The sequence below is a fragment of the Erpetoichthys calabaricus genome, chromosome 6, assembly GCF_900747795.2.
Source record: "Erpetoichthys calabaricus chromosome 6, fErpCal1.3, whole genome shotgun sequence".
Taxonomy (NCBI): domain Eukaryota; kingdom Metazoa; phylum Chordata; class Cladistia; order Polypteriformes; family Polypteridae; genus Erpetoichthys; species Erpetoichthys calabaricus.
Window position 1 is genome coordinate 121,137,865 of NC_041399.2, and position 15,014 is coordinate 121,152,878.

Below are 15,014 nucleotides of genomic sequence, written 5' to 3' on the forward strand. Positions count from 1 at the left end.
CAAGGATAGGTGTGCCAAGCTTGTGGCATCATATTCAAAAAGACTTGAGGCTGTAATTGTTGCCAAAGGTGCATCGACAAAGTATTGAGCAAAGGCTGTGAATACTTTTGTACATGTGATTTCTCAGTTTTTTTTATTTTTAATAAATTTGCAAAAACCTCAAGTTAACTTTTTTCACGTTATCATTATGGGGTGTTGTGTGTAGAATTCTGAGGAAAAAAATGAATTTAATCAATTTTGGAATAAGGCTGTAACATAACAAAATGTGGAAAAAGTGATATGCTGTGAATACTTTCCAGATGCACTTTAGCTTAGAGCCTTGTAAGGCAGAAATTCTTCTAGCAGTGCCCTCTGTTATCAATAGGCAGGGTTGTTACTTTGGTTTGTGTCACAATATTTATGTACTTTATACATATCTATGTATTCATCAAGGAACCAACTTTATTTGCACAAATGAAATTATTTAACATAGTCTTTCTATATCATGATGAAAAGGAAATAATTTAGATGTAAGAGTGATTAGGCATAGTCATTTCCATCAGTCATTCAAACACTCAGTCTTTATTTATCCTAAAATATCTAAAATCTGCAGAACAGTTACAGGAAAGGTAATTATTTATAAAAAGTCCATGCTGAAATCCGGCTGACAATTACTGTTTTGAACTCAAAAATAAATGTTAACATGGCAATGTACAGTGTTGTGCTGTATTTAAATCCACACAGATGTTTTTCCATCTTTTTTAACAGCTTCTGGCTTTTCTATGCTTGATTTCGGCCTAGCACCTTGTTTTTCATGTGCTGCATTAACTCTGTTCTGTTCCACTAAAGTCCCTCCTGATGCTGGACTGCTTGTCCTTGAAGGCTGTGCATTGCTCTTGCTGTTGTAGGTTTGGAAGGCCATGTCAAGTTGCTCTTGGGCAACCTTTAGGTGCCTATGTAGGCTTACCAGGTCAGATGGGATATTTTCATCAGGACTGTTAGAACACTGCTCTTGAGCAACATTGGCCATGTTCTGTTCGTGAGTTATTAAACTGTTAGGAATTTTGCTGTTTTTATCTGACTTCACAACTAAGTTATATCCTGGAGGAGATGCAGGAATATTTCTAGGATAAGAATAGCTGCAAGAGTAATGTTTGGACTTGTTTTGTCGATTGTGGATTATATCCCTGATGGTGCCAATACCTAAATGGAACATCTCACAAATGTTTAGCAGGAGACAAAGACAGCTAACTACATACATAATTAAAAGAAAGATTGTCTTCTCTGTGGGCCTTGAAACAAAGCAGTCTACCTGATGAGGGCATGGAGTTTTAGAGCAGACATAGGAAGTGCTTACTCTAAATCCATATAGTAGGTACTGACCACCAAGGAAACCTAGTTCAAAAATGGCTCGAGCTAAAAGTTGTATTACATATATTCTCATAAGACCTTCTTGCATGATTCTACGTCGTCCATCATGTTTCTGCTGTTCTTTAATCTGGACTTTACTCTCTTGTTTAGCATCCTGAACATCGAGTGTATCTTCATAAATCATGGGTTCTTCTTCTTCTACTAGTAATTCATCCAAATTATGTGTATTCCTCCATTGGCTAGAATGTTGTTTTTTGTTACAATTTTTGAACTTTGTTCGCTCTTCTTCAGAGGAACGTGAAATCTTGTGAATGGCATAACCCAGATACATGATAGAAGGTGTGGATATCATAATAATTTGGAAGACCCAAAATCTGACATGGGACAGTGGTGCAAATGCATCATAGCACACATTGTCACATCCTGGTTGTTTAGAGTTACAGATAAACTTGGTTTGTTCATCAGAATAGATAGATTCTCCTCCAACAGCTGTCAGTACAATACGAAATATTATCAGTACAGTCAACCATACTTTTCCCACAAATGTTGAATGGTTGTGTATTTCTTCTAGTAGTCGAGTGAGAAAGCTCCAACTCATGTTGGTCATAAGGACTTTTCAAGTAATACCTAAAGGAAAAAAAAGTAAATGTTAAACCTTATTTTCCCAGTTTTACTAAAAGCATCCATTCATCCCTTCCTTCAGTTTTTACAAAACTTAATGGTCAATATATTTCATATGCCTGACCATTATGAAACATTAAAAGCATAATTATAGCATGAACAGTCATTAAATTGTTGTCCATCTATTTTACTTCTAAACCAACTATTAAAGTTGATATACATAGCAGTAATTTTATTATTAACTTCATTTTTTCACAAGAAATGGCGGGGCTCAATTTTTTGTTTGTATGTGTCTTATTGATAGGCATTAACTGCAAGTTGAACACAAATGATATAAAACAATATATAATTTGATTATCACTGTAATAATAGAAAGGAGATCTCAGTGGCAGCCCTGTACACTTAAGTAAACACCAAGGAAGCAACAGGTTAAGATTAAAATGATTAAAAATCAGGCACGAGATGTTCCACCAGGTGACTTTTTTAATATTACACAACTGTTGTTGCCCCTTCCTATTTTGAAATGGGTTGCTGGCATGAAATTCAAAATGAGCATATATTTTCATAAAACAAAATTTCTCAGTTTCAACATCTGATATGCTGTTGTCACACAAGCACTTCTATAGATTATCTTATCGGCTCAGATCAAGTATACAATACCATGCTAGCATGAGAGAGCGCGTTATTGCTAACAGTGTTATCTCTTTCCTCCATATCTCTGAAAAGACACCACCCTTCCGGTTCAAACCATTCTCGCAGTAGAGGCTTTTGTCCACCTCTTGAACCCTCAGGTACCACTCCAAACACCAGGTAAAAGTACAATTCTTGTTTATTGTACAATCACGTGCACAAAGCACCCTCCACTCCACACTACTCATATATTCAATTATCACCAATACAAAACTCTTTCCTCCTCGCCCAGACACTTCACCACCCTACCTCCCAGCTCAGCTCAATGTACTGGGCTTCCCAGAGTCCTTTTATACACCCTGACCCAGAGGTGTTCCTGCCCAATCAGTCCACAGTTCCTTATTCCTTCCGGGTCAGGGTAAACAGTCCATTTCTTCAACCCGGGAGCACATCATATCTTCCTGTCACGTGACCATGACGTACTCCCGGGTTATAGGGCACATAAGAGCCTCCGAGTCCTCCTACAGCGACTCCTGGTGGCCCCCAAGGTATCCAGCAGGGCTGCGTATAAAAACTACATAGTCCATGAGTCCCTGCTGGAACTCGGGGCACGTCCACGCTGTCCGGAGAGCTCCTCCTGGCGGCCTGGGGGTGATGGCCGGAGTAAGAAGCCGGCAATCCACCACACCATATAAATGTGGCTGTTTTCTGAAGGAGGCGTCTCAGTCTTGACCGGCGTCTCAGTCTTGACCTGTACCTACTACAGGACAGAGTTCCACAGACAGCCTTAGCATAAAGTAAGCAGAGGCTAACGTTCTTTTGTTAGCATTTTCCTTGCTTGTGCAATCAAGCCCCTGTTTATTTTGCTATTAAATCCTTTATTTGGTGTTTTGCAATTAAACAGGGTGGCTAGGTTGGCACTAAAATTTTTCTTTAGAGTTTGTCCATCACTTGTACCCAACCTGTCTTTGTTTTGTTTTCAAATAAATATGGTGTCACACATGTGCACCTTGGGGACAGCTTAAAGGCTCTTGTAGTGGTATTTCCTCGCTGATCTACAAAATGACACTGTTTACTTAAGCCTTTTCTCTTTTTCTCTCTCTCTACAGACTGGATGATTGACAACCTGACCACCTCAGACATCACTTCCGGTGTCCGTCCCCCTGGACATGCCTCTTCCTGCCTGGCCTGTACTTAACTGGAAGTGTAACCATCTTGGACAGTCACTTTGAGAGTGACGTCTATGAAGACATCTTTTTTCCTTTTTCAATGCATTTATAATTTGTATTTTTTTTAGTAAATGGGGTTTGCCTGAGGGTGCCCTAAACCTTTATGCTTGTCTATGTTTTTCATTACAATGGGTTTAAATAATTTGTAAATCATTGCATTCTGTTTTTATTAACATTTTACACATTGCCCCAACTTTTATGGAGAATGGGTTGTACATGGTGGCTGCTATGAATCTGTTATGTCAGTGGTGGACATGTATTCTGGTTACCTGTTCTCATTAAACAGACTAATTGCTAAGGGCACAAATGATCTCACAAAGTTTTTATTCGACATTGAAAGAATCTGAATAATGTCACAAAGCTTAAATTAAATTTACAATACTATGGGTGTGTCTTCCAACTTGCAGGGAAAGCATGGGGGTTGGTGGCAGGATTGGCACTCCTGCCACCATAAAAAAAACTTCACCAAGCTCCGAGACTTCAGAAAGGACTCCTTTTTGCTCTCCACGGGAGTAGCTCTGCTGCAGCCGCCCATAGGAAGGCTGCTCGCATCATGAAGGGGATGGGGGAAAGCCCTCAGGAGCCCCATCCCTGGAAGAGTCGAAACCGTTGGAGAGCCAATAGGGTCAGGTCTGTTGGGGATCGGAACTGGTGTGGTGCTGAGGTGTCGCCCGCTGCACGGCAGCACTCGGGTCCCGATTTGAGGTGGCCCATACAGGTGGGCGCATGGAAAGTCTTGTCTCTCTGGCAAGATTATCATCTTCCTCTGCTGTCGAAGGAGCTGCGCAAACTCCGCATTTCAGTGGCGGCACTCTCTGAGGTGTGCAGACTGGGGACTGGCCAGATCTCTGTAGGTGGATACACCTTTTATTGGTCTGGTCGGTCTGACGACTGTCATACTCCGGGAGTAGCTGTTGCTGTAGCAGATTGGCTTCTTCCGATGGTGTCCGATGTCGCTCCTTTCAACGAGCGTATTATGGGACTCAGATTACGGCACTCTCTGGGTGCCTTGTCTGTTGTCTCAGTGTATGCTCCAATTGCGGTGAGTGATGTCTCAGTGAGGGAGACATTTTATTCGCAGCTTCACTCGGTAGTTGATGGGTGCCCATGGGGTGACACTCCTCTGGTCATGGGTGACTTCAATGCAGCCACTGGCACTGACGGCTGGCTATGAGGATTGTCTTGGTCCCCATGGGTCTGGAGACCGTGGTGAAAGTGGCTCCATGTTCCTTGGCTTTGCAAAAGGTCAGGGGCTGTGAATCGCTGGATCCTGGTTCCAGCGCCCTGATCCGCATCATTGGACTTGGTACTCCAATACTGGTGGTTCGGTGAAGGAGATCGATCACATCCTCGTGGGCAGACGCTGGAGGCGCTTGCAAAACTGCAGGGTCTACAGAAGTGCCCAGTTTGTGAATTCTGACCACAGCTTTTTGTTGCTACTCTTAGGATCCAGCTTAGGTCCAGTAGGTTACCACCTACTAGGAAAATGAGCCTGGACTTGGCCAAACTCCAATACCAGGCGGTTTCTAATGAGTTTGCACGCAGTTTGTGTGAGGAACTTTCAGATTTGGGTACGACTGCCGATCCTAATGTGATGTGGGAGACCTTCCGTGACAAGACCCTGAAGGTTGCTGAGGGTTGTGTTGGTGTTACCGGTGCTCCCAGAAGGATGTGTTTCACCTCGCAGGGCACCCTGGATATCATTGAGAGGAGTAACAGCGTACGGCTCAATGACAACTCTGGTCTGTACCGGGAACTGAGAGGGATGGTTGCGAAGGGCTCTGAGGGCAGATAAAGAGGCGTTTGTTAGAAGAATCTGTGAGCAAGTGACACACTATCTGTGGTCTAGCGACCCATGTCCTGCTTACAACAGTGGTAGTGCTGCTGCTTTGCACTAAGGAGATTGTAGGTTCGCTTCCCGGGTCCTCCCTGTGTGGAGAGCGCTTTGAGTAGTGAGAAAAGCGCTATATAAATGTAAAGAATTATTATTATTATTACAGAGGATTCGAAGCATTACGCACATCTGAATCTGTTCCTCGGAGAGTCGCAGTCAGGGTAGCTGGTGGAACGGTCCTTACGGATGACACTGCAGTTGTAACCCGCTGGGCTGGCTACTTTGAGCAGTTGTTCAAAGCTGATCCTCCGGCTAGGACGTTGGATATCTCTGGGTCTATGGTTCTTGAGGCTGATCCTCCAATTAGCTGTGAACCAGCCAATCTCACTGAGATTGCACAGGTGGTGAACCAGCTGAGTGGGGTGGGGAAGGCTGCAGGGATCTGTGGTATCTGGGGTGAACTTCTCCAGGCTGGTGGTAAGGCTGTCCTCCTGGCATTGCAAGCAATCTTTGCTTCCATTTGGGAGACTGGCAACTGACTGGAAAACGGGACTTGTCGTCCCTATCTGGAAAGGGAAGGGTGATCGCCTGGATTGCAGCAACTACAGGGGGATAACACTGCTCTCGGTGCTGGGTAAGGTCCTTGCTAGGGTCGTCCTCAATAGGATCCATGATCACTTGCTCACCTACCAGCGACTGGAACAGTCTGGTTTTACGCCTGAGAAGTGTACCATTGACCGCATCCTGGCATTGAGGGTTCTCATGGAGCACAAACGCTAATATCGGCAGAGTTTCTTTGCAGCCTTTGTCGATTTTCACAAAGCATTCGACTCGGTTGATCGAACAGCCATGTGGGACATCCTGAGGATTCGCGGGATCTCCTTGAAGTTGATGGATATCATGGCTGGCCTGTACACTGGTACTGTGAGTGCTGTGCAGCATGGAGGCAGGACCTCTGCATTTTTCCCAGTTGATGCTGGGGTTTGTCAGGGGTGTGTTCTTGGTCCTACTCTGTTCAATGCTTGTATGGACTGGGTGTTGGGCAAGGTCGTGGAGTCCAGCGGCTGTGGGGCATCTGTTGGTGAAGAAAGGTTCACGGATCTTGACTTTGCTGATGATGCTGTGATCTTCACGGAGTCAATGGAGGCTCTGATCAGGGCGCTAGAGAGACTGAGTGAGGAGTCTGAGTGTCTGGGCTTGCGAGTGTCCTGAATAAAAACCAAGATCCAGGCCTTTAATGACCTCTTGGGCACAGCCATCAGCAGTGTGTCTGTTTGCGGAGAGAGTGTTGACCTTGATGAGAGGTTTACTTACCTTGGCAGTGACATTCATGTCTCTGGTGACTCTTTCTATGAAGTCAGTAGACGGATTGGGAGAGCATGGGGGTCATGAGGTCGCCGGAAACTGATGTGTGGCGCTCCCGATAGCTATGCAAAAGGACGAAGGTCCAAGTCTTTAGAGTGCTGGTGCTTCCTGTCTTGCTATATGGTTGTGAGACATGTACGCTATACAATAACCTGAGATGAAGACTGGACTATTTTGGTACTGTGTCTCTCCGAAAAATCCTTGGGTACTGTTGGTTTGACTTTGTGTCGAATGAGTGGTTGCTCATGGAGTCCCAATTGAGGCACATTACCTGCATTGTGAGGGAGCGTCAGTTATGGCACTACGGCCATGTGGCGCATTTCCCCGAGGGTGATCCAGCTCGTTAGATCCTCATTGTTAGGGACCCAAGTGGCTGGACCACACCAAGGGGTTGCCCGTGTAACACCTGGTTGCGGAAGATAGAGGGTCATTTCCGGAGGGTGGGACTGGACTGCGTGTCTGCCTGGGGGGTTGCAAACCGGGATCCTGAGTTGTTTCGTTGTGTAGTGGGTGCGGCAACGCACTGTACCAGTGCATACTCCCCAACTTGACTTGTCTTGGTGTGTGGGATCATTGAGAATTTGATGTAGATTTTTAAGACACTGGGGCCCCATTTATAACTCTTGCACATGCATAAAAAGAGGCTCAAAATGTGCATGTGCATTGTCACACACAAATGTCAGAATTTATAAAAGAATACTTGATGGTGGAACAGGCAAATATTTATAGAAACTCTGATTCATGCAACATTTCGGAGAAACTGAGAAATGATGGGATCCTTGATCAGTAGGGAAATGCAGCCATACATAATAATATATGTCACCAAGCCATTATCACAATGTGCAATGATGTAACATTAGAACATTAAAACAATACACAGAACAGGCCATTCACCCCAACAAAGCTCACCAGTCCTATGCAATTAATTCTTCCAAAGTCTAGTTTTGAAAGTCTTACTGTCTACCACACTACTTGGTAACTTATTCCATGTATCATATGGCTCTCTGTATAAAGAAATGTTTGAGCACAATTTACCCTTAACAAGTTTCCAATGGTGTCCGTTTGTTCTTACTGAACTCATTTTAAAGTAACAGTCTTCATCCACTGTACTAATTCCCTTCATAAACATTTCAGTCATTTCTCCTTTCAATCTTCTTTTTCTTAAACGGAAAAGGCTCCGCTCTTTAAATATTTCCTCATAATTCATGTCCTGTAGTTCTTGAATCAGCCTAGTCCCTCTTCTCTTGATTTTTCCAGAGTTGCTATGTCTTTTTGTAGCCAGGGGACCAAAACTGCACACAGTACTCCAAATGAGGCCTCACCAGTGTGTTATAAAGCTTGAGGATAACCTCCTTAGACTTGTACTCTACACATCAGGGCACTATATAACCTAACATTTTGTTAGCCTTATGGCTGCTGAATACTGTCTGGCAGTTGATAGTGTTGAGTCCTTTTAACAAGGTGTACTATCAATTTTCAGACCTCCCATTGTGTATTCATACCTAACATTTTTAATTCCTATGTGTAATACTTTACATTTACTGATATTTAATTTTATCTGCCACAATCTGCCCAAGCCTGTATGCTGTCCAAGTCCCACTGTAATGATTCAATGGATTCTAGATTATCTGACAATCCACCTTGACTGGGATCATCTGCAAACTTATCTAGCTTGTTATTTATCCATCCATCCATTTTCCAACCCGTTGAATCCGAACACAGGGTCACGGGAGTCTGCTGGAGCCAATCCCAGCCAACACAGGGCACAAGGCAGGAACCAATCCCGGGCAGGGTGCCAACCCACCGCAGGACACACACAAACACACACCAAGCACACACTAGGGCCAATTTAGAATCGCCAATCCATGTCTTTGGACTGTGGGAGGAAACCAGAGCGCCTGGAGAAAACCCACACAGACACGGGGAGAACATGCAAACTCCACGCAGGGAGGACCCGGGAAGCGAACCCGGGTCTCCTAACTGCGAGGCAGCAGTGCTACCACTGCGCCACCATGCCGCCCGCAGGTTAATTTGTTTTGTGTATTTTTACTTTATATTTTGTACTAATCATTTTTATATGAATGTTTTTGGTTGTAGAATGAATCATCTGAGTTTCCATTATTTCTTATGGGGAAATTCAATTTGATATATGAGTGCTTTGGATTACAAGCACGTTTCCAGAACGAATGATGCTCTCAAACCAAGGCACCACTGTACCTGTGATGCACGTTAAGCTTACTGGCTTATAGTTGCTTGGATTTGGCCGATCACCCTTTTTTTATAACAGGGTATTTGTAATTTTCCAGTCCTTTGAAATTTCCCCAGGGCACAGTGACTTTCTAAAAATATGCATCAAGGGTTTATATATGTTCTTTCCAACCACCTTAACACTAGAACCCCTAAAGCCTACGAAAATATTCGTAATGTCTGACCACCTTAAATTCCCTCGCACATCATCAGCACAAGCAGCAAGCAGCCTGCTGTCCCATCCCCCATCAAGATAGCTGAAGTCAAACACAACTCAATTATTTCTTCTTGGCGTCTTGTTGAGCAAATAGACACATCAGTGTTTATGGTGGATTTTATCCTTCCTCGCACACGAACATTCCTAGCAACATGTCATTTGAACAATTTTTTTATTCAGTTTTATTCTTGGATTCATGAATAAAAAAATTTGTTCAGATGACATGTTGATATGAATGTCCGTGTGTGAGGAAGGATAACATCCACCATAAACACTACTGTGTCTGTTTGCTCAACAAGATGCCAAGAAGAAATGATTGAGCTGTGTTTGACTTCAGCTGTTTTGATGGGGGATGGTTTGATTTTAAACTATTTAATCTAAGCAGTACTTCTCCCTCTAAAAATTCAAAATCACTCAGTACCTCCTTAGTAGTCCTTTTACTGCAGGGATGTTATCTACTTCCTCACATGTGAAGATCTCAGAAAAATGCGAGTTTGGATTGTCTACAATTTCATTGTCTGTATTTTTAATTTCCCTTTGCTACTTCTGATGCACTTCACCTCCTCCTTAAATGTCCTTTTACTACTTAAATACTGAAAGAATCTCTTTGGGTCATCTTTCTCCTTCTCTGATATATTTCTCTGTAATTGCTTTTTAGCTTCTCTAATATTCTTCTTATTGGTTGCCGTCATGCTCTCATATGCCCTAAGATTCACGTTTTTAAATCTGTTCCACTGCTCCTTGACTTTCTCCACACTTCAAATCTTATCCCAGTCAATCCTCCTTAGATTTTGCCACATCTGTGCAAAATCTGCCCTACCAAATTTAAATTGAACAGTTTTGATCTTTGCATCCTTGATCTTCCAAAACACTGAGAATTGTATTACAGTATATTATTGTCATTTGACCATAAGTGTTCTATCACATCTACACCTTCAATTCTATTCTGATTATTACAGAATGCTAAATCTAGATTGGCTTCCCCCTCATGTTGGTGCTTTAACACACTGTGTTAAAAAACAGTCACTGATTAAGTCTAAAAACCTCTACTCTTGTGCTATTGTGAAACTGCAAAGTTCCAAAGCACAGGTACCAAAACAATTTCCAAAGTTGCCCATTAGAGTGGAGAAAACACCATCAAGAACCCAGACTAGAAACTAAAAAGCCTTACAAAATATTAATAAAATAAAAGTTTATTTTCCAAAAGGCTGAAATTAAATTGCCTGAAAAAGGCAAGGAATCTGCAGTGAGCAAAGTCCCAAAATAGAATCCAAAGACAGTGGTCAAAACAAAGCAGGAGTTCAAAATATCAGTAAACACAGTTCAAAAACAGAATCCAAAGGCAAAGTCAAAACACAGAGCACAGGGTTGAAAAGTCAGAAAGTCAAGAAGCAAAAGTGCAAAGCACAGTAATTGCAGGATGCAATGTGATTAGATTATTGACATTGTATACTCACAGCCTAAGTAGCAGTGCATCTTGCATCCATAGGTGGTTCTCCGTTTATCGTCTGTCTAGTTTGCTTTGCCACCACAAGGCCTTTAAATGCAGTATTGAAACAGGACACATGCCTGTTTTAGTACAGTTGCCAAGATAAAGTTGTCTTCTTCATGGTGAGAGGATGAGAGAGAGCTAAAGGTGGGGTGCCCAACTTTATCCCATTCTTACAATAAAACACAAACCAATGGGGCGTTGTAGTATAGAATGGCCTCTAATTCAAAAGCAATCATACACAGCCATAATTTAGACCAATAGAATTCAGGTGAAATTCATCCCCCAATTAGATAGATAGATAGATAGATAGATAGATAGATAGATAGATAGATAGATAGATAGATAGATAGATAGATAGATAGATAGATAGATAGATAGATAGATAGATAGATAGATAGATAGATAGATAGATAGATAGATAGATAGATAGATACTTTATTAATCCCAGGGGGAAATTCACAAATTGCTTTGTTTAGTCAGTTTATGGCCTTCCTGCTCGTGATGGCTTATAGGCTCTAAGTCCAAACACTTTCACCCTTGCCAAGCTGATCTGATACATGCTCCATCCCCCTCACCATAAATTCCTCATTCTGAGTCAGTCTTAAAGACTAGGGGTTGGTTAGGTAAACATAAAAGCACTGCTGTTCTTATCAATAAAATAAAATAATATTACATTAGCTATCATTTGTTCACATTTAAATATGTAAAAATATTTATTAACCTACAGTATATGCTATATAAATCAGTCCACCACAGCTGCATACATCTCCAACTTACTTGTTTTATATTTGATCCTTCTAGTATAATGGCAAGCTTTTTTTTAATGTGTTACTCCTATTACATTTATACTTAAACCTTGGCTAGAATTTACATTACCATGCATTTGTATTTTACCTTCATGTACAGTTCTAAACTTGGGATGTCCCAAACACCCTGCTTCCCATTCCCTGGCTTAGAGAATCCTCGACTAACCTACTCATAAAACTCCCCAACACATTGGTGCTGCTCCAGTTCAGATACAACCTGTCATGGTGGAACAGGTCCCATCTGTTCCAAAAGGAGTCCCAGTGCCCCATGAACCTTTACTCTTCTACCCAACACCAAGTTTTGAGCCACACATTTAACCTTCCCCAGGTAGAACTTTGGAAAAGACTACCTTGTCAGTTCTGCCCTTCAGTCTGCCACCTAACTAGCATCCAGAAATCAAGTCACCATGCGAGACTCGCTCTGTTGGAAGCCATTAACCTACCAGTTAGGCACTACATCCAGTTTTCGTATGGGGTTGGTTCACATGCATAAAACATAACATGGCAATTTGCAGCAGTGTCCAGTTCTCTTTACGCAATCAGAGCGATTTGCTGTGCTCATATTACAGTAAGGACACTTAGCGAAAATTTAGCTGCTTTTGTTAACCATGAGAACTGACATTTCAGTACTGCACAAGTCATTTGTGATGCTATGATGAGATTGACCTACGTCATGGCTCAGTGGCCTGGGTCAACATGTGATTCTGAGGCAAAGTAGTTTGGACAGATGTGATGGTACTGTACATGGTGGCTGGCTTATTTCTAAGCTAACTGGCTGAACTATCAGTTTTTCATATGGCCTATACTATTCATTGTAACAGCAATCATGTCATTACATGTGCCAAATTATAGTGGCTACCCACTCAGATGCTGGCCCCTAACGCCTTTCTCTGATCCCCAGAATGTAGAGAAGAGGCACTATAATGCCGTGCATGATCTTGCCCTTTCAGTTGCAGAGCGCATACTGATAGTCTTGAATGCAGGTGGTGATGTCTTAATGCATCAGATGGGAGGCTGCTGTACTGGCCAATGAAGCTCTGCCACTTCATGATTGCTTATGTATGAGGTTGATTAGCATGCTCCAAAAACTGTATGGATGTTTCAGGGTGGAGTTCATGGCACATTCACGTATGCATATTTACAAGTTGATTGTCATTTACAATGGATGGAAATTGCATATAAATATTTACATGTCAGGATTTAAATTTATCTGATTTTTTTTGGTGTGCACCTATTTTCATGCTCAAATCCAAACAATTTTTTATAAATGAGGTCCCAGGTCCTCAAATTGCTGTTGCACTGATCCACTCCAGTCAGTGGACTGGGGGGGCAATCAAACTGACCCTACTCGCTGCATTAGACAGGCACTGGAGTCTGAGTTTGTCTTAGGCAGGCATGATGCCAAACACATAGATTAAGCCAAAAGCAAGAACGTTTTGTAGAAAAGAAAAGTGAAACATTTGGAGAATGTGGCAATTTACACTAAACTCTTTCATTTTAGGTAACAAACAGTATATACAGTATGCACATCTGAAAAAATAATGTTTAATGAAAATAATGTAATAAAAATCTTCCTGCCACCCTCTTGCCATCCCATGTAAAATTCTTTAGATCTGACCCTGCAGACAAGCTCCAGTTTGTGAGTGAACTGAACTTGTTCTTTGTAGGCTTGACACAACAACTTTATATCAGTGCATACAAAGACTATAAGCAAAATGAAAGCTCATCCATGTTCAGCGTGTATAGAAATCACTGCAGAGGATTTTATTTTACTGTTTACCCATGAAAAGCAAGGCAGAACATACAGGCCAGAGAAAATCAGTTGTAAAATAATACAGGAATTCTCTAATCAATTATCCATCCATCCATCCATCCATTTTCCAACCCGCTGAATCCGAACACAGGGTCACGGGGGTCTGCTGGAGCCAATCCCAGCCAACACAGGGCACAAGGCAGGAACCAATCCCGGGCAGGGTGCCAACCCACCTCAGGACACACACACACACACACACACACCAAGCCCAATGTAGAATCGCCAATCCACCTAACTAGCATGTCTTTGGACTGTGGGAGGAAACCGGAGTGTCCGGAGGAAACCCACACAGACACGGGGACAACATGCAAGCTCCACGCAGGGAGGACCCGGGAAGCAAACCCAGGTCCCCAGGTCTTCCAACTGCAAGGCAGCAGCGCTACCCACTGCGCCACCGTGCCGCTGGTGCCTAACAGCAGTAAGCCAAAACAAATGAATAATCTGCACCCAGCATGAACATCTATTCTGGGCAAAATGTTTTGAATAACTAATTTTAAAGTGGCCATTTCTCCATACACAGATGAAGTCCGTGCAGCAGCTGTGCAATGGGAGACAAAGCTGTGACTGATACAGTTAGGTCCATAAATATTTGGACAGAGACAACTTTTTTCTAATTTTGGTTCTGTACATTACCACAATGAATTTTAAATGAAACCACTCAGATGCAGTTGAAGTGCAGACTTTCAGCTTTAATTCAGTGAGGTGAACAAAATGATTGCATAAAAATGTGAGGCAACTAAAGCATTTTTTGAACACAATCCCTTCATTTCAGGGGCTCAAAAGTAATTGGACAATTGACTCAAAGGCTATTTCATGGGCAGGTGTAGGCAAGTCCGTCATTATGTCATTATCAATTAAGCAGATAAAAGGCCTGGAGTTGATTTGAGGTGTGGTGCTTGCATGTGGAAGATTTTACTGTGAACAGACAACATGCGGTCAAAGGAGCTCTCCATGCAGGGGAAAGAAGCCATCCTTAAGCTGCGAAAACAGAAGAAACCCATCCGAGAAATTGCTACAATATTACGAGTGGCAAAATCTACAGTTTGGTACATCCTGAGAAAGAAAGCAAGCACTGGTGAACTCAGCAACGCAAAAAGACCTGGACGTCCATGGAAGACAACAGTGGTGGATGATCGCAGAATCATTTCCATGGTGAAGAGAAACCCCTTCACAACAGCCAACCAAGTGAACAACACTCTCCACGGGGTAGGCGTATCGATATCCAAGTCTACCATAAAGAGAAGACTGCATGAGAGTAAATACAGAGGGTGCACTGCAAGGTGCAAGTCACTCATAAGCCTCAAGAATAGAAAGGCTAGATTGGACTTTGTTAAAGAACATCTAAAAAAGCCAGCACAGTTCTGGAAAAACATTCATTGGACAGATGAAACCAAGATCAACCTCTACCAG

At 42.5% G+C, this 15,014-nt stretch overlaps 1 protein-coding gene across 2 annotated transcripts in view; it reads right to left on the bottom strand.

Annotated features, from left to right (window-relative positions):
• Positions 1 to 322: 322 nt before the first annotated feature.
• Positions 323 to 15,014, bottom strand: part of gjc2 (gap junction protein gamma 2) — a 199,075-nt gene continuing 184,383 nt past the window's right edge. For both annotated transcript variants that reach the window (XM_028803887.2, XM_051928826.1), the window contains exon 2: positions 323 to 1,977. In XM_028803887.2, coding sequence (XP_028659720.1) covers positions 710 to 1,957 — 1,248 coding nt within the window. In that variant the 5' untranslated portion in view covers positions 1,958 to 1,977 and the 3' untranslated portion in view covers positions 323 to 709. The remainder of the gene's footprint in view (positions 1,978 to 15,014) is intronic.